Source organism: Salminus brasiliensis, chromosome 11 (assembly GCF_030463535.1).
Source record: "Salminus brasiliensis chromosome 11, fSalBra1.hap2, whole genome shotgun sequence".
NCBI lineage: Eukaryota > Metazoa > Chordata > Actinopteri > Characiformes > Bryconidae > Salminus > Salminus brasiliensis.
Genome location: NC_132888.1, coordinates 1,303,545 through 1,324,369, shown reverse-complemented (window position 1 = coordinate 1,324,369; position 20,825 = coordinate 1,303,545). Strand labels below are relative to the sequence as shown.

Genomic DNA, 20,825 nt, shown 5'->3' with positions numbered 1-20,825 from the left:
TAAATTATGGGCTGTATCTGTATTGTAGTCGTGGCGACCAACACCTGGTTTCATTCACCACCGCTGTAAAGAGATCAGTGGGTCAGTTTCCCTGCCTGTCTGCTTTCAGCTGTTCAGTATAACTGGTTAGGATTGTATTCAGCCTTATTTCATTGTGTGTGTGTGTGTGTGTGTGTAAATAGGATTATGGGATATATTACAGAGCAGGGAGGTGAGTAGGGTCTGTCAGAGCACAGCAATAATAAACTGCAGTGTAAAATCAATGAAATTAAAGCTCTGACCTGTTGAGGGTGGGCTTCACAAGACCTCTGAAGGTGTCCTGCTGTGGGATCTTGCACCAAGACTTTATTAGTAGATCCTTTAAGCCCTGTAAGTTACCAGGTGGGGCCTCCATGGATCTGGTTGGTTTGCCCAGCACATCTTACAGACGCTTATATGGGGAGTTTAAATGGAGGTCATAGTAAGCTGTACATGGTCTGCTACAAGGTTTGGGTAGGTTGTTAGTGTCACAGTAACATCCACAATAATGCCAGAACATAAAGCATCAGCTAGAGAGCCTCAGCCGCCTCGCCATGCTGCATCATGCTCCTCCATGTGATTCATCTGGCCAGTCCACTTAGTACCTTTCCAGAGCTGCCCCATGGTCCAGTTCTGATGCACACAGTCAGTCTCACTGTAGGCCACGTTGGTGGTGGACAGGGGTCTGTATGGGCACCCTGATATATATCCAGCTGGAACCAGATCATCAGTGTTATTCACTTCAGCTGTCAGTGGTACTAATGTTATGGCTGAGCTAATCAGGACGTACAGTGTGAGTAAATGGTATGGACATAATTTAGAGTAAGTTATGTAAATCAGTCATGTAAAATAATTTAGTGTAAGTTATGTAAATCAGTCATGTAAAATAATTTAGTGTAAGTTATGTAAATTAGTCATGTAAAATAAATATTTTTATTAAACGCAAGCATCAGGAGTGTAATGGATAATATAAATATTTATAATTATATATTTATTTAAAGTGAAATTATTAAAAAATATATATATATAATAATGTGGGATGTTAAGAGTTTTAGCATGCAGCGCTAATGTTTACAAAACACTGAGTGGGAAATCCCGCGTGATCTCGCGAGATCGCACACAGTCTCCCGGACGAGGAAGAGGAGCGGTGTTTTGGTGCCGCGGGTTGTTGTTTGTTTGTTTGTTTGTTTGTTTGGGTTTCTTGCTGTTTGTTGTTTATTTGAGGGGAGATGGCGATGAAGCTCGGCGGGGTTCTGCTGAGCTTTAGCTGGGCTCTGCTGCTCTGTTGCTGCTCGGCTTCGTCGGACGTGTTTGACGGTGTTTTGGGCAGCACGGCCTCCTGCCACAAAACCTGCAGGATGACCTACAGCCTGCACACCTACCCTCGGGTAAGAGACAGGCTCGTACAACAGCTGGAATCCCCTCCGTTACAGAGCTGATCTGTCCCCACAGCACACAGCCACACTCCGGCTGCTGCAGCAGGGCCGCCGAACCACGAGGCTGAAGTCTGCTTGTTATTTTCCAACTTCTTGCTGGAATTATTCGGTCCACCTTAAATCCAGCAGCACTTACACTGCGGCGCCTGCGCCGAGCTGCCGCTGCTGTAGCGGGAAGCGCTGCGGATTTAAGGTGGACCGGGTCGTTTTAAATCGTAGCCAACTTCAACCTCGTAGAAACTTCAGAGCTGCTTTTAAAGCCTAAAGAATAATAATAATTAGAATTTAACAAATTTACAGAGAGGACGGGTTAGTTAAACTGAAGAAAAAAATATTAATTTAACATTTTATTAAATAATAAAAAAAAAATTGCTTAATTGATGGACCCATTTATTAGACTGAGGTAATGGTTTAAGTCTTTAAATATTATTTTAATGTCTTGATTCTTTAGGTGCTCCGTAGTGTATCTATATGATATGATAGATTGATTGATTGATTGATTGATAGACACTTTATTGATCTTGAAGGAAATTCAGCCTGTAGCAGTTACGCAATACAGCACAGTAAAACAATACAATAATAAGGGTAGTAGTTCAGGCACTGAAAAAAAATTAATTAATGAATTAACTATTGATGATTGATTCATCAACTATAGATATATCATATATATCTCATACATATATTTCCCTTATTACAGTGAGGCGTGCATTATCTATTAACTATAAGTTCTACAATATTCACTATAAATAAATAATACCATAAGCTATAGAGAAATATCTCACTTTGCATTTGAGTCTAACTGGAAATGAAAGGCAATACAGTAATAATAAAAGTTATTTTTATATATATATATATATATATATATATATATATATATATATATATATATATATATAAGATATTTGATGCTATTCTCAGTATTAATGTGTTAAAGGTGTTAGAGGTGTAAAGTGGGTGTGTAATGTGCAAACATCTGTGTTCAGGAGCCCAAATAAAAGAACCCAGGCAGCTCATTCAGATTAGACCGTGACTAAGGGGAGCAGGAGCTCTAAAGACATTAAAGGGCTTCTGTATATCCTGCCTTTTTCTTAAGATCCACTTTTAACATGGGTGTGTGTTTATGTGCCACACAGAATCATAGTAAAGTGTCATGTGATCATTTTGCAGCTTCTTCAGTCTGTAATTCTTGTGTTTCCACCTTCTAATCTGTTCTGTTTATAACGATGGGGTTTAAATAGCCATTATGGATGTGTGGTGATGCCAGTCATCCTGTCCTATAAACACTAAAGTTGCACGGTTTCCCTGAATACAGCTGGCCAGGCAGTTTTTTAGTTAAAGCAGTCCCTTAAATCTAATATATGTAAATTATCTATGTTTTGATTGGCAGATTGAAACACTCCTTATAACTTCAGTAAAAAAAAAAACAAGAACAAGGCTGTGGGGCGGGGCAAGGCTGAATAGTGTGAGATGGGGGTGTCTCAGTGACTGGGTCGGTTTGCCATTTCTGTGCCTGAGTCCAGTTTCCGCTGTAAAAGAACCGGGCGATGATGATGATGATGATGATGATGCGTCTGAAGTGACGGAGTGTGTGTTATTGGCGGTGCTGAACTGCTGTTTCTGTTGTTCAGGAGGAGGAGCTGTACGCCTGTCAGAGAGGCTGCCGACTCTTCTCCATCTGCCAGTTCGTCGGCGACAGTGAAAACCTCAACCAGACCAAATCCGAGTGTGATTCCGGTACTCTCACTCACACTAATCTTGGGCCTCTAGTTGACACACTATGTCCAAATATTGCATTCAGCTAGCTGACACAAATGCTCACACACAGCTTGTCTGGGCCCTGTAGAGAAGAAGTACTGCCAATAGAATAGGACTCTCTGGAGCAGATCAACATCATGACCCTATTGGCTCCATGCTGCCTAATGCCAGGCGTGGGCTAGAGGGGTATAAAGCCCCCCAGCATTGAGGAGCTGTGGAGCAGTGGAGGAACTGTGTTCTCTGGAATGATGGTGGTGGAGAAGCTCCATCCAGTACTTTTGGGATGAGTTGAGGATGATGAGGTGGGGTGGTGATCATCAAACATCCTGATCTCACTGACACTCTTGTCATTAAATTATACAGTCAAATCCTCACAACAATGTTCCTCCAGAATCTAGTAGAAAGTCTTCTTCTCTGGACAGTAGAGACAGTTACTCCAACAGAAGCAGGAGAAACTCTTTAATAGCCTTGATTTCAGAAGAAGCACTGAATGAGCAGGTGTCCCAATACTTTAGTCCATATAGTGTATTTTTGAATACTGTGATTATTGAATTTATGTTTTGCAAGTTAGAGAATGTCTTGTTCTTTCTCTACATTTTTGAAAAGAATATAGTTATCCTCATAAATCATAATTTAATATTAGAAGTATTCCTATTAGTATGATTACGGTGCTACACACATAGACAAAACTGTTGGTACCCCTCAGTTAATGAAAAAAACCCCGCAATGGTCACAGAAATAACGTTTCTTCAAAAATGCTTCAACAAAATTATTCTTTAATTCGTGTTCTTTTCTTGATATGCTTCATTTTTCCATCTGTGAGCCCTGACCTAAATCCTATTAAGCATCTTTGGAAGAAACATGCCGTCTGGAAAAGCAGGGTGCCTTTTCCAGACAGCATGTTTCTTGAATCTGTGCAGGGTCAAATGAAATCTCAAGACTATCAAGGGATTCTAGAGAGAAATGTGCTGCCCAGTGTCAGAAAGCTTGGTCTCAGTCGCAGGTCATGGGTTATGCAACAGGATAATGACCCAAAACACACAGCTAAAACACCCAAGAATGACTAAGAGGAAAACATTGGACTATTCTGAAGTGACCTTCTATGAGCCCTAACCTAAATCCTATTGAGCATCTTTGGAAGGAGCTGAAACATGCTGTCTGGAAAAGGCGCCCTTCAAGCCTGAGACAACTGGAGCAGTTTGATCATGAGGAGTGGGCCAAAATACCTGCTGAGAGGTGCAGAAGTCTACAGTCAGAAAGTATAATTCACGCTTTGAGCTCCCTCTAAAGGATGTAATTTTCACATGTATGTCTGGACAAGCTGGGAGATATACGTCATTCCCACTGCAGGCCGGAAATTCCCACGCCGCAGCCACGCTGCTTCTTTACCTACAGAGGCTGCTTCTGGATCTCTCAGCTTGTCCAGAAATGCATGTGTTCAGCTGAGCATGAGGGGCACGTGAATTGTCTGCAGTGCTGTAAAAGTGAATTACACTCCCCAACTGTAGAGGGAGCCCAGGAGCGAAAAACATCAGTTCTCGCATAACACTGCTTTAAATCTGGCTCTGCTGGTGTATTATGGGATGTATTTTATCTGCATGTCAGCATCTAGTGTATCGTGATGTAATGTTGCGATTACGTTTGACTGTAATGCTCACATATGGTCTTCATAGCTGAATTTGGATCACGGTAATCTTTAATTATTGTTTATTAATTACAAGTTTTTCCATAATAATTGTTTTATTTATTTGATCTTCAGTTAATACTCAGTCTGGAGCTCCATAGCCAGTGTCAGTGTTTAGTAACCTGTGTGTGTGTGTGTGTGTGTGTTTCTCCTGCTTTCTCCAGCCTGCCACGAGGCCTATAATCAGGCAGATGAACAGTACGCCTGCAGTCTGGGCTGTCAGAGTCAACTTCCATTCGCAGAGCAAAGGCAGGAGCAGGTAATTCTCACTGTTACTCGCAGAGTGATCCTGCCTCTATTGTAGGGTTCAGAGGGTTCAGAGGGTCCCGCTAATTAAAAGGTACCTGTCTCTGAACTGAGCGTTCCTCACAGTACTGATTACACTCCGAACTGCGAGGGCTTTAACTAACGCTGAAGTTGAGGCTTTGCGTGGTTCAGCACGTCCTGGTGTCCTGGTGTAGAAAACTCCCTTGAAACCTCACTGCAGGGCACAGAAGCTCCGCCCACAAGCAGGGTGGATTTTCCCCACACCAGAATCATATCCTAAATCCACGTTGCAGAGTTTTCACTCCCAACATTAAACTAGACACCTGGCAGGTAATCTGCACCTCTGCTGAGGCACTTCAGAACCACTCTACCAGCTGTAATCTAGAACCTCACTAATGTATCGGCTTCTGTTCGCACATTGCATTTACAGCAGTTACATTTACGGCCTTCAGCTGATTCTCTTATTCAGAGCGACTTACAAGGTTACTGGTATTACAGAGGAGGGCCAGTGTAGTGTTAGGAGTCTTGCCCAAGGACCAGGAATCGAACCCCAGTCTCCCACATGGTGTGGAAGCTCACTGGCAGGTAGTGGTATTATGTGTTGCACAACACCAACCATAAGCCTGGAAAGGGTTTCCACTCCGCCTCATGTTCACACTGATTAGGTTTAAAAGGGAGGCTGATGTGAGCTGAGCTCAGTCAGAGTCGGGGGTCCGGTGTGAAACTGAGCTTCACTGTAGAGAAACTGAGCCACTCTGATCTCTGTACAGTGGAGGTGAATAGAACCAGGGGTCGGTCGCCATGACTACAACACAGATACAGCCCATAATTTATCTCCTATCCAAACCCACCAGTGCAGCTACACGAGTCTTCTGAGTTTTATATGGAATGATGATGATGATGATGATGAAGGTAAAATAGAGGAGAATCTCAGCTCATCCAGTTCTCTTTAGGGACTACTTTCTGTAGCTGCACTACACCCTGCAGCATGTATCCCTCCACCATTTTAATGATCTGATTTTAAAAGCAGGTTCTAGAGCCGAACTCTTCTCAGAACTCTGGTAGAACCGTGTCTCAGGCATCAGGCAGCGTCTTCATCACCATTAGGTGAAGAACTTTCTGTGAGGAGCTTTTATTAGAGCTTCAGACGTCTGCTTCCCTTCTCCACTGTAGAACCACAGCTCTGACTGGGGGAGGTTATCTAGAACCGAGCGTTTCACACCAAACCCTATTCTGTGTGTTTTTTTCGTACTTGTTTGTTATTGGTGGAAATCCACTTTCCTCGGGTAGGTAAAGGCAGCAGTAATGTAATGTGTGATTAGCACAGGATCAGAGGTAATAATGAGGATTACTAGACTGTGCTCTCTATTAACACCCTCATTAAAGTGAGATTTTCAGTTTTTCTCTTGTCTGTATTTAAGTTGTTGGCCATGATGCCCAGGATTCATCTCCTGTACCCGCTGACCCTGGTGAGGGGGTTTTGGGATGATGTCATGAGCCAAGCCCACAACTTCATCACCTCGTCCTGGACCTTCTACCTCCAGGCGGACGATGGCAAAGTCGTGGTTTTCCAGGTAAAGGCGTCTTGTTTTGTCCATTTTCATCACGTTTGATGCCGATAAGTACTGGATAATCCAGATTTATATATATAAATATAATATTTTATGGCACTTTGGTTATATAAATTAATATACAGTACAATCAAATGAAAATGACCAGTACATATAATTCTAGTTGAAAGAATTGCTCTGTTGTGTTTAGAACTAATCTAATGTGTAATGTGTGTATTCTTTCCAACATAAATCAGACCAACATGATTGATCACTGACTCCAGATTTAGTCGATTGGCCAGGACATGTTCTGTATCTGACCTGAGCTTCTATAGTTTACAACAGGAGATGCTAGGCTAACACTGTTAACAAACACTGGATTCCGACTTCTTCAGAAATGGCATCCGTAAAAGCGCTCATCTTTCAGAGCTCCTCCAGATCTTCATTAGCTGGTAGATGGATGAGGTTTAGGAGATGGTGGGACTTCCTTTAGTCTATAAACCCAAACAGAACCAGAACCACAGAGCTGAGGAACGCTGGAGGAACCTTACCAGTTTAAGCTTAAACATGAGAATTCGGTCTATTTTACTCAGTAATTCATGTTAAAAACAGCTGTTTATGCAGCTTTTCAACATTTTTAGGCAAATAAATGAAGATTTTGAGTTTGTATTAAATGGAAATTTGATTGACAGTCCCGTGTGTGTTAGCAACATTAGCACACATCAGATTCCAAACATGCTTTGGCTGATTGACTGAATCTGGAGCCAGTGATCTTTAATTGATTGTTCAGTTGATTTCCTTTAAAAGATTGATTTATTTTAGCTCTTTTGACCCTTCTGGTGAATAAGTGACCTCAGGTCAGAGACTCTGTGCTTCTTACAGTAGTGTTGACGTAGGTGTGTGTTTGGTCTTGCAGACAGCTCCACAGGTCCAGTTTGTCCCTCAGTATGATCTTCAGAAGGAGGACCTCAGGGAGGATCTGCAGAGTTCATGTAAGCGATAACGCAGAAGTGATCTATCTATGCATTAATTACTGATCATAATAATAATAATTGTCATTATTTGTCACTAATCATAATAATTAATAAATGATATTTGTATAGCCCTCCTCATTACCTGTAGATGCTTTCAGTGTTTGGGGATGTAAACTAACAGCATTAACTACCTGAATTTACTGAAACTGGAAAAATGCATCATAGTGATTGTCAGCGATTATTGATCTTTCCACCCCGTCACAGATGAAGGGATGAACGAGCCAGTTTATAGAGACTACCACAGAGACTACATCCAGGAGAGAGGTGTGATCATGTCCAGAGATCAGAGCAGCTCACAGGATGAGTACAACCTTTTCAACTGCCTCTCCAGGTGGGTTATGACCTGGGTTAAGTCCCCCTGGTGCTGTTCAGTAGCTGCTCATGCTGTTGGGGCAGGATGTTTGTCTTTGGGGTTTGATTATAAATTTAAGCCTTGGTCTGAAGCGGCTCTCTGGGTGGGATTTGAATATGCAGATATCCAAACTCATTATTGCATTTGTTTACTTATTTGGATATTCTAATAGGGCACCAAATTAGAGAATTTTAATGTGGGCTTGGTTAAAGTGGATGTTTAGGTCATGGAAAAGACCACAGCGGAAATCATTTACATCAGCTTGTACATTTCCTTAATAAAACAGTATAAAGTAATACATCTTAATACAGTAAACTCTATATATATATATATATATATATATTTACTGTATTAAGATGCATTACTTTATACTGTATATACTTCCCAACTCATCCCATCCAAAAGTACTGGATGGAGCTCCTCCACCATCATTCCAGAGAACACTGCTACACGTCATTCCCACTGCTCCACAGCTCCTCAATGCTGGGGGGCTTTATACCCCTCTAGCCCACACCTGGCATTAGGCAGCGTGGAGCCAATATCACATTTAAATCACCTTAAATCACATTTACTGTAATTGTACTACACTGTCTGTGATGATCACTGTATTTAGTGTGTGTGTGTGTGTGATATTCAGGAACCCCTGGTTGCCTGGATGGATTCTGACGGCCACTCTGGTTCTGTCAGTGCTGGTTCTGATCTGGATCTGCTGCGCCACAGTCGCCACTGCAGTGGACCAGTACGTTCCAGCTGAGGTAAACAAACAAACAAGCAAAAAAACCCTGATGTTTTAAACCCACCTGGATCGCTTACAGGACAAGTGCACCCAAATATTCACCACCGGTTCCACTGAAGGAAAACAGGAATTCTTACCTGTTAGTGGGTGAATGATTGGTTTGATTTCCAAAACATCTGGTTTAAGAACAGTTGTGATACTGTGAGATTTCGTAAAGCTTTAGGAATTACTAATAATGTAGTAATATTAACAAATTTAAACAACACCTTTCACAAAAGTAGGTTGATGTACTTTAAAGTGGAGTGATGAGATTAAATAAGAGCTGAAATTGAGATTCAGGAGTTAGTAGTTCAAAAGAACAAATAATATGTGAATTATGGAAACAGGCAAACTTAAAAGCAGATGGGAATTTTGAAATGTTTTTAGAGGAATGTTCTGAGCCTGTTCAATAATCAGAGTTCTACAGGTTTAGTAGTAATAATTGAATAATTACATTTTTTATATTTGCTAGAGATTTCAGCATCATATTGGAGAAATGTTTAGATTTGGCTGATATTTCTAATGAATATGTTTATTTAGGGTCCTGTAATTATTATAATTATTTTTACTATTATCTTCTGAAAAGTCTAAAACTAGATCATTAACATTTGAAAAGTTTTCATAAAACCTTTGGATTTTTTTTTACATTTTAGATAGAAAAACATCCCCTTATTATTATTATTATTATTATTATGTTTAGGTATGCTGCATTAAATTATCATCATTTTATTCATTCCTTATTACATATTGCCGTCCACAGATCTGCAGATAAACAATCTGAGATCGGCCCACAATCTCTATATTCACCAATATTTGCAGCTCTAAATGTACATTACAGTTTTGCAAGTATTTACATTGTGCAAGGCTGTGAGCCCTTATACTTCACTCTTCACGCTCAGATAAGTTTTGTAAATATTGTATGTGTGTGTAATACTGTAATACTGTAATTGATAGTATTTACTAAAGAATACTGAATACAGTGGTCTAGAGTAAGTGGAATATGGATGGAACATGTGTTAAATGACCGTCTTGCTCTTACAGAAACTGAGCATTTATGGAGATTTGGAGTTCATGAAGGATCAGAAGTTGACTCCTTACCCTCAGTCCTCTCTGGTGATCGTCAGCTCGGTGAAGGAGGACGAGGCTGGACCACTCCCGCCCAAGGTTCAGCTGGACCAGTCTAATATCTAAGGTCTACCCCTCTGCACAATAGGATGAACCAGATGAAGCGAATGGGCAGATGCTGTTTCAAGTCTTACTCCTGGATGTTCTCCTCAGTCTTTATAACGAATTCTTTCATGAAGCACTTTCTCTTCTGCTTTCCAGGGTTTGGGGTGTTTTTTAGACTGCAGATGAAAACTCTGTCTGTATATTTGGGGGTTTTGGAGAATATTAAAATGGCTCAGCCGTTGTGTTTTCTGGCCCATTTGTAGTGATGAAGTGCTTTTTTTTATTGATTTACTTTTAGTGATCACTAACATGTGGATTGAGGTTTAAAGTGTGTGTGTGTGTGTGTGTGTGTGTGTAGCACAATGGAAGTCCTGATGTTCTGTATGTATGTGTGTGTGTGTATGCTGTGGTCATCTCCTCACTAAAGAGGCATTAAAGGAATAGATGAGACACGCTAATGCAGCCAACCATGAATTGAAGGTAGTAGGCACCAGTTAGTATAGCGGCTAAAGGCGTAAATGCCTAGGGCTAATTGGTGGCTGTTCACTTTTATTCATTGTTAGCCAGTTTAGCTTTTTTTGGAAAGAATTAAGTCCTGTAAGTCTCTCATGGAGTCTCATAGAATCATAAAACCGAAGGTGAGCGGTGCGAGTAGAGTTTAGGTACTGAAGCTGAAACTTTTGTAAGGTTCTGTTTGTCTTTTGCTCTGTTGGAAATGTTCCTGAATAAACACCCAAACGTTTATCCTGTGTGATGACCTCATTACTGCTGAGTCACCTGCGAATTTTCCCAGCATTGCAACAGATATTGCTCCAGATTTCCAAGAAGACTCTTTCTGTACCATAACAGAGTGTGTTTGATGACAGGTGTGTGTAGAAGTCTCAGATTTCACTCCTATATTATCTGAATCTCCTCTTGGTGGCAGAATAGAGCAATAGTGAGAGCTAACCAGGCTAAAGTACAGCCTCCAAACATGGTGGAGTTAGTTCCACACACTGCTACTGTAATCAACTCCATATACACCCACAGCAGCTACTGTTCAGAAGTGTACTGTAGATGTGATGGTGGGTCAGGAGCATACTGTAGATGTGATTGTGGGTCAGTCAGGAGTGTACTGTAGATGTGATGGAGGGTCAGGAGCGTACTGTAGATGTGATGGTGGGTCAGGAGTGTACTGTAGATGTGATGGGTCAGGAGTGTACTGTAGATGTGATTGTAGGTCAGGAGTGTGCTGTAGATGTGATGGTGGGTCAGTAGGAGTGTACTGTAGATGTGATGGTGGGTCAGTAGGAGTGTACTGTAGATGTGATGGCGGGTCAGGAGCGTACTGTAGATGTGATGGTGGGTTTAGGAGTGTACTGTAGATGTGATGGTGGGTCAGTAGGAGTGTACTGTAGATGTGATGGTGGGTCAGGAGTGTACTGTAGATGTGATGGTGGGTCATAAGTGTACTGTAGATGTGATGGTGGGTCAAGAGTGTACTGTAGATGTGATTGAAGGTCAGGAGAGTACTGTAGATGTGATGGTGGGTCAGGAGCGTACTGTAGATGTGATGGTGGGTCACTCAGGAGTGTACTGTGGATGTGATGGTGGGTCAGGAGCGTACTGTAGATGTGATGGTGGGTCAGGAGTGTACTGTAGATGTTATGGAGGGTCAGGAGCGTACTGTAGATGTGATGGTGGGTTTAGGAGTGTACTGTAGATGTGATGGTGGGTCAGGAGCGTACTGTAGATGTGATGGTGGGTCAGTCAGGAGTGTACTGTAGATGTGATGGTGGGTCATAAGTGTACTGTAGATGTGATGGTGGGTCAAGAGTGTACTGTAGATGTGATTGAAGGTCAGGAGAGTACTGTAGATGTGATGGTGAGTCAGGAGCGTACTGTAGATGAGATGGTTGGTTTAGGAGTGTACTGTAGATGTGATGGTGGGTCAAGAGTGTACTGTAGATGTGATTGAAGGTCAGGAGTGTACTATAGATGTGATGGTGGGTCAGGAGCGTACTGTAGATGTGATGGTGGGTCACTCAGGAGTGTACTGTGGATGTGATGGTGGGTCAGGAGCGTACTGTAGATGTGATGGTGGGTCAGGAGTGTACTGTAGATGTTATGGAGGGTCAGGAGCGTACTGTAGATGTGATGGTGGGTTTAGGAGTGTACTGTAGATGTGATGGTGGGTCAGGAGCGTACTGTAGATGTGATGGTGGGTCAGTCAGGAGTGTGCTGTAGATGTGATGGTGGGTCAGTAGGAGCGTACTGTAGATGTGATGGTGGGTCAGGAGTGTACTGTAGATGTGATGGTGGGTCAGTCAGGAGTGTACTGTAGATGTGATGGTGGGTCAGGAGTGTACTGTGGATGTGATGGAGGGTCATGAGCGTACTGTAGATGTGATTGTAGGTCAGGAGTGTGCTGTAGATGTGATGGTGGGTCAGTAGGAGTGTACTGTAGATGTGATTGTGGGTCAAGAGTACTGTAGATGTGATTGAAGGTCAGGAGAGTACTGTAGATGTGATGGTGAGTCAGGAGCGTACTGTAGATGAGATGGTGGGTTTAGGAGTGTACTGTAGATGTGATGGTGGGTCAAGAGTGTACTGTAGATGTGATTGAAGGTCAGGAGTGTACTGTAGATGTGATGGTGGGTCAGTCAGGAGTGTACTGTAGATGTGATGGTGGATCAAGAGTGTACTGTAGATGTGATTGAAGGTCAGGAGAGTACTGTAGATGTGATGGTGAGTCAGGAGTGTACTGTAGATGTGATGGTGAGTCAGGAATGTACTGTAGATGTGATGGTGGGTCAGGAGCGTACTGTAGATGTGATGGTGGGTCACTCAGGAGTGTACTGTGGATGTGATGGTGGGTCAGGAGCGTACTGTAGATGTGATGGTGGGTCAGGAGTGTACTGTAGATGTTATGGAGGGTCAGGAGCGTACTGTAGATGTGATGGTGGGTTTAGGAGTGTACTGTAGATGTGATGGTGGGTCAGGAGCGTACTGTAGATGTGATGGTGGGTCAGTCAGGAGTGTACTGTAGATGTGATGGTGGGTCAGGAGTGTACTGTGGATGTGATGGAGGGTCATGAGCGTACTGTAGATGTGATTGTAGGTCAGGAGTGTGCTGTAGATGTGATGGTGGGTCAGTAGGAGCGTACTGTAGATGTGATGGTGGGTCAGGAGTGTACTGTAGATGTGATGGTGGGTCAGTCAGGAGTGTACTGTAGATGTGATGGTGGGTCAGGAGTGTACTGTGGATGTGATGGAGGGTCATGAGCGTACTGTAGATGTGATTGTAGGTCAGGAGTGTGCTGTAGATGTGATGGTGGGTCAGTAGGAGTGTACTGTAGATGTGATTGTGGGTCAAGAGTACTGTAGATGTGATTGAAGGTCAGGAGAGTACTGTAGATGTGATGGTGAGTCAGGAATGTACTGTAGATGTGATGGTGGTTCAGGAACGTACTGTAGATGTGATGGTGGGTCGGGAGTGTACTGTAGATGTGATGGTGGGTCAGTCAGGAGTGTACTGTAGATGTGATGGTGGGTCAGTCAGGAGTGTACTGTAGATGTGATGGTGGATCAAGAGTGTACTGTAGATGTGATTGAAGGTCAGGAGAGTACTGTAGATGTGATGGTGAGTCAGGAGTGTACTGTAGATGTGATGGTGAGTCAGGAATGTACTGTAGATGTGATGGTGGGTCAGGAGTGTACTGTAGATGTGATGGTAGGTCAGGAGCATACTGTAGATGTGATGGTGAGTCAGGAGCGTACTGTAGATGTGATGGTGGGTCAGTCAGGAGTGTACTGTAGATGTGATGGTGGGTCAGGAGTGTACTGTAGATGCGATGGTGGGTCAGTCAGGAGTGTACTGTAGATGTGATGGTAGGTCAGGAGCATACTGTAGATGTGATGGTGAGTCAGGAGCGTACTGTAGATGTGATGGTGGGTCAGTCAGGAGTGTACTGTAGATGTGATGGTGGGTCAGTCAGGTGTGTACTGTAGATGTGATGGTGGGTCAGTCAGGAGTGTACTGTAGATGTGATGGTGGGTCAGTCAGGAGTGTACTGATGGTAAAATTATCAATGTGACTTTTGTACAGTGGGAGCAGCTGAAAGTGTGCTGATGTTTGTGTAGGCATAACAAAGCAGCCACCTGAGAAACTGCTGTTAAAGTAATAACATGGTTTCCAAGACACGACCATGAACCACAAACTTCAGCAGCAGACTCCTCCTGGAGCCTCATAAATGTTCCTCCTGAAAAGGCCAGCACCACAAAAGGAGCTGTTGAACTGATCAGGCTGTGGAATATGAAATCTAACAGGACCCATCCTCAGGTGAGTTAGTCTTATTTAATACACTATATGGACAAAAGTATTGGGACACCTGTTTGTTCATTGTTTCAAGGGTATTAAAGAGTAGATCCTGCTTCTGTTGGAGTAACTGTCTCTACTGTCCAGAGAAGAAGACTTTCTACTAGATTTTGGAGGAGGAGCATTGCTGTGAGGATTTGATTGCATTCAGACACAGTGAAGATATTGTTAGTACAGTATCTGGTTGTATTGAGTTATTATGATGATATTAATTATTAATATAATCAACAGCATCTGTATTATTGTATTGCAGGGACGGACTGGCAGCAGATACCAGTCTTCTGAAACTGAGATGGGTAAGTACTGCAAATACTAAAATGCCTTCATTTCTGTTTATGGATTGGTGGGTTTGGTGGGAAATGTCGGTTCTAGATAACCTTATCAGGTCAGAGCCGTTCACAGTGGTGGAGTTCTGAGAAGAGTTCGGCTCTAGAACCTGCTTTTAAAATCAGATCATTAAAATGGTGGAGGGATACATGCTGCAGGGTGTAGTGCAGCTACAGAAAGTAGTCCCTAAAGAGAACTGCATTAGTTCAGATTCTCTATTCACTATTTTACCTTCATCATCATCATCATCATCATCACTCCATATAAAACTCAGAAGACTCGTGTAGCTGCACTGGTGGGTTTGGATAGGAGATAAATTATGGGCTGTGTCTGTGTTGTAGTCATGGCGACCGACGCCTGCTTCCATTCACCACTGCTGCACAGAAATCAGAATCAAAATCATCTGAAATGTTTCCTTTATTTGTTTAACTGAAACAGGTCAGCTTGACCCCCGACATAACAGGAGGGTTAGTGTGTTTCTGATAAAATGGCCAGGGTACAGGGTACTTGTGTTTCTGATAAACTGGCCGTCTGTGTGTCAGTAAGCCTGGATACGGCAGTGTGGCTGTGTTTGCAGGTTGCTGTGGAGACTGCAGGGTGTGTGGGAGCTGCAGCGGTAGAGCTGTGTGTGTTTCTGGGGTCTTGCTCGGCTGCGTTGGTCTCGCTGCTCTGGTGGTCGCGCTTGTTGTGACCTTTGCCCTCCCTGACCCTCCAACACGTACGGCATGCTCCTCTCACTACAGTACCTTCTCCCGCCATGCTGGATTCCGTCTGCACATATCACCTTATCATATCACAATATGTCTGCAACCATAGCAACCACCTGTGATACCATAGTACCCACTTAGTAACACCACAGCCACCACCTAGGATATCATAGCACCCACTTATGGGAAATCACAAGAACCGCCTAGTAACCAATAAGCAACACCAAAATAACCACCTAGAATACCATAGTAACCCCCTAGCAACACAATAACAGCCACTTAGCGACACCATAGCAACCACCTGTGATGCCATATTACCCACTTAGCAACACCTAGCAACCACCTAGTAAACATTTAGGAACACCACAACAACCACCTAGGATACCATAGCAAACCGCCTAGTAACTATTTAGCAACACCAAAACAACCACCTAGGATACCATAGCAACCACCTAGCAATACGATAACAGCCACTTAGCAACACTATAGCAACCACCTGGGATGCCATAGCACCCACTTAGTAACTATTTAGCCACACCGAAACAACCACCTTGGATACCATAGAAACCGCTTAGCAATACAATAACAGCCACTTAGCAACCACCTAATAACTATTTAGCAACACCAAAACAACCACCTAGGATTCCATAGCAACCACCTGTAATGCCATTGCACCCATTTAGCAACACCATAGCAACCACCTGGTAACTATTTAGTAACACCAGAACAACCACATAGGATACCATAGCAACAGACTAGCAACACCAGAACAACCACCTAGGATGTCATAGCAACCACTTAGAAAGAACATAGCAACAACCTGGGAAACCATAGCAACCACCTAGTAACCACTTAGCAACCAGCTAGCAACAGCCTAGCACTGCCTAGACGTTTACCCCCACTAATGAAGCGCAATTTCAGACCGGCGGTTCTCTTTATCACTGATCTATCCACAGAATTTAGACTAACTGGAGACTTTCCCACCATGTTCTTTATCACCAGTGAGCCGTGACTGTAGAACAGCACAGAACGGGTCGGGGTTTCTGTGTGACGACAGAGTGACCTGCCTTCCTCCCTCTGACCTCTGCAACGGAGCGCCGGACTGCCCCGCTGGAGCTGACGAGAGTAGCCTCATATGCAGTACAGTTCTTTTACGTTCAGCTCACATCATCATCATCATCATCATCATCATCATCACCCTCCAGCAGATCCATTCACTTACACCACATTACCCGTCTGTCTGTGCTGTTTTATTTCAGGTGATTTACCTGAAAACCTCCCGAGTAACCTCATTTTCCGGTGTGATAACCCTCGCGTCTGGACCTTCACTGACAACAAGTGTAACCGCATTAATGACTGTGGGGACTGCTCAGATGAAACCAGTGTTTGTAAGTTTAATTAATTAATGAATTTATTTATTTATTTTTGTTATTTTTAACCAGAGGCCACTGAGTTCTACTCAACCCAGATAGTATGTCCATTTGGGGCCTGTAAGGGTAGACCAAGGGGGGCACCAGAAAGGTTTGTCCATAGATTCCATGGTGGCCCCATTTGGGTTGTACAATGCACATGAGGCCTCGATGGGTCCAACGCGAGACTAAGGTGAGCTGTAATGATGGGGCCCATTTAGGAGGCCGCAGTAACAACACATGCTCTGGGAACCCACCCAGCCCACGTTCCCATTCCTAATTATGCAGTTAAAATTCTCAGTGTGTGAGCTGAGCTCATTCAGAGGGGGGGTTTGGTGTGAAATTGTGCTTTACTGTGGAGGGGATGTGGAATATATGGAATGATGATGATGATGATGGTAAAATAGAGGAGAATCTCCACTAATCCAGTTTTCTTTAGGGACTACTTTCTGTAGCTGCACTACACCCTGCAGCATGTATCCCTCCACCATTTTAATGATCTGGTTCTAAAAGCAGGTTCTAGAGCCGAACTCTTCTCAGAACTCTGGTAGAACAGTGTCTCAGGCATCAGGCAGCGTCTTCATCAACATTAGGTGAAGAACTTTCTGTGAGGAGCTTTTATTATTAGAGCTTCAGACGTCTGCTTCTGTTCATAGCTTAGGGCAGTGATGGCTCAGCGGTTAGAGCTCCGAGCTATTGATGACAGGATTTTGGCCCTCTAATCAAAGCTGCCACTGTTGGGCCCTTGAGCAAGGCCCTTCAATGCTCTGGGTGTGTGTGTGCTTACTGCCCCTAGTTCACTAGTGTGTGTGTGTTCACTACCACAGATGGGTTAAATGCAGAGTTTTGCATTTATATGAAATTTGCATACATTAATTTTTACCAAACGATTCCTTTCATTTCTGTGGACAGACGCGAGCTGCCCCCCCTGCAGTGGAGAGTGGTGGTCCTGTACTCCAGTGGACTTCCAGTACTGTGACTGCATCCCCCGCCACTTCTGCCGCGACGGCAGACAACACTGCTTCGACTGGTCAGATGAATATATCTGCCCCAAAACCTACAGTGAGTCCAAGAAGTATTTGATCCCTTGCTGATTTTCTTTGTTTGCCCACTAATAAAGACACTATCCTTCTGCACTTTTAATGGTAGATATATTCTAACATGGAGAGACAGAATATCAAGACAAAAATCCAGAATATAATTTTAAAGAATATATTTTAATTAATTTGTATTTCAATGAGGAAAATAAGTATTTGATCCCTCTTGCCAAACACACTCAATACTTAGTGGCAAAGCCTTTGTTTGCAAGCACAGCGGTGAGACGTTTGTTGTAGTTAACCACAAGTTTAGCACACACACCAGGGGGAATTTTGGCCCACTCTTCTTTGCAGATCCTCTCTAAATCATGAAGGTTGGTGGGCTGTCGCTTGGCAACTCTGACCTTCAGCTCCCTCCATAGATTTTCGATCGGATTGAGGTCTGGCGACTGGCTGGGCCACTCCATGACCTTAATGTGATTTTTCTTGAGCCAATCCTTTGTTGCCTTTGCTGTATGTTTAGGGTCGTTATCATGTTGGAAGACCCAACCACGGCCCATTTTCAGATCCCTGGCAGAGGGGAGGAGGTTGTCCCTCAGGATTGTGCGGTACATGGCTCCATCCATCTTCCCAGTGATGCGGTGAAGTAGCCCTGTACCCTTGGCAGAGAAACACCCCCAAAACATTATGCTTCCACCTCCATGCTTGACGGTGGGCACAGTGTTCTTGGGGTCATAAGCAGCATTTTTCTTCCTCCACACATGGCGGGTGGAGTTGAGGCCAAAAAGTTCAATTTTGGTCTCGTCTGACCACAAAACCTTCTCCCAATAACTTGGTTCATCTTTCAAATGATCATTGGCATACTTGAGGCGCGCCTCCACATGTGCTCTCTTCAGCAGGGGTACCTTTCGGGCACTGCAGGATGTGAATCCATTGTTGCGCAAAGTGTTGCCAATTGTTTCCTTGCAAACTGTGGTCCCAGCTGCCTTCAGGTCATTTGCTAACTCCTGCCGAGTGGTTGCAGGACGATTTCTGACTGTTCTCAGCATCATTGCCACCCCACGAGGCGAAATCTTCTTTGGAGCACTGGGCCGAGGTCTGTTGATTGTCATGTTATACTCTTTAAACTTTCTGATAATTGCACCAATAGTTGTTACTTTCACATCCAACACCTTACTAATCTTTTTGTAGCCCATTCCAGCTTTGTGAAGGTCAACAATTCTGACTCTGAGGTCCTGTGACAGCTCTTTGGTTTTACCCATGTTGGAGACTTGAAATCTGTGTGATCTGTCTGATTCTGTGGACAGGTGTTTTTCACACAAGTGATTAGTGAGAACAGGTGGCTTCAGGTCAGGTAACAAGTTGATTGGGAGTGTCTAACTGGTCTGTAAAAGCCAGAACTGCTAATGAATACTAAGGGATCAAATACTTATTTCACTCCATGAAATACAAATCAATTAATATATATTCCTTAGATTTATTTTCTGGATTTTCTTTTTAATATTCTGTCTCTCCATGTAAGAATACATCTACCATTAAAAGTATAGAATGATCATGTCTTTATTAGTGGGCCAACGAAGAAAATCAGCAAGGGATCAAATACTTCTTGGACTCACTGTAAATATACACACACTACATGTCCAAATGTTTGTGGACACCCTTTCTAATGAATGCATTCAGGTACTTTAAGTGGCACCCATTGCTGACACAGCTTGTCTAGTCACTAGACTCTAGAGCAGATCATCATGACTCTATTGACACCATGCTGCCTAATGCCAGGCGTGGGCTAGAGGGGTATAAAGCCCCCCAGCATTGAGGAGCTGTGGAGCAGTGGAGGAGCTGTGTTCTCTGGAATGATGGTGGAGGAGCTCCATCCAGTACTTTTGGGATGTGTTGGGGATGATGAAGTGGGGTGGTGATAATCATCATCCAACATCCTGACCTCACTGACACTGCAGCTGAATGCAATCAAATCCACACAGCAATGCTCCTCCAGAATCTAGTAGAAAGTCTTCTTCTCTGGACAGTAGAGACAGTTACTCCAACAGAAGCAGCTGAAACTCTTTCAATACCTTTGAATGAGAAGGTGTCCCAATATTTTTGTTCATTTAGTGTATATAAGTATGGCATCACTGTTAAGTATCTTCTGTTTCCTCAGTGCTGGCTGTACTGACGGACCAGCAGAAACGAACCAAAGTGAAACAAAATAAAGTCGACATAAAAGTTTTAAAGATTTAAAGATATGATTTTTTTTTTTACAGAAAATATGTTTTGGGTTTGCAATATTTCAGATGATCAACGTTAATGAGAATGTGCACTAGACTATCAGTCAAAACAAGGTCTCGGTGTTGGCTACAGCTGAAGGATTTCTCCTCTTCTGTTGGTGGAGATCTACAAACCATGCCTTGAGCCAAACATCAAGACCCTGCATGACTCCCACTGATCAGCCATAACATTAAAACCACCACCAGCTGATATGACGAAACTCTGATAATCTACTTCCAGCGGCTCCTGTCTGTCGAGGGGTGGATCTACATATTAGGCAGTGAGTGAACGGTCAGTTCTTGAAGATGATGAAGGTGATGAAGCAGGAAAAATGGTAAAGCTTAAGAAACTGAGACACTTTGACAAGAACCAAACTGTGATGTTCTAGATAATGACTGGGTCAGAACATCTCCAAAAGAACATCAGGCAGGTCTTGTGGGGTGTTCTTCCCGGTATGCAGTGGTCAGTACCTACCAAAAGTGCTCCAAGGCAGGACAACTGGTGAACCGGCCACAGGGTCATGGGCGTATTGATGCTCGTGGAGGCCCCGCCCACCTCACAACTTATAGCACTTGAAGGATCTGCAGTTGATGTTAGTTTTGGTGTTTCAGATACTACAGGACACCTTCAGAGGTCTTGTGGAGACCACGCCTCGACAGTGGTTTTAATGTTATGGCTGATT

At 43.3% G+C, this 20,825-nt stretch overlaps 2 protein-coding genes across 2 annotated transcripts; both read left to right on the top strand.

Annotated features, from left to right (window-relative positions):
- Positions 1-1,131: 1,131 nt before the first annotated feature.
- tmem59 (transmembrane protein 59) lies at positions 1,132-10,785 on the top strand. The gene is made up of 8 exons (XM_072691295.1): positions 1,132-1,406; positions 3,083-3,188; positions 5,058-5,152; positions 6,582-6,734; positions 7,627-7,702; positions 7,949-8,075; positions 8,734-8,851; positions 9,913-10,785. The coding sequence occupies exons 1-8, from the start codon at positions 1,248-1,250 to the stop codon at positions 10,060-10,062; spliced, it is 984 nt and encodes a 327-aa protein (XP_072547396.1). The 5' UTR covers positions 1,132-1,247; the 3' UTR covers positions 10,063-10,785.
- Positions 10,786-16,567: 5,782 nt separating this feature from the next.
- LOC140565654 (low-density lipoprotein receptor class A domain-containing protein 1-like) lies at positions 16,568-17,935 on the top strand. Its single transcript, XM_072691690.1, has 2 exons — positions 16,568-16,820; positions 17,754-17,935. The coding sequence occupies exons 1-2, from the start codon at positions 16,568-16,570 to the stop codon at positions 17,933-17,935; spliced, it is 435 nt and encodes a 144-aa protein (XP_072547791.1).
- Positions 17,936-20,825: the final 2,890 nt, after the last annotated feature.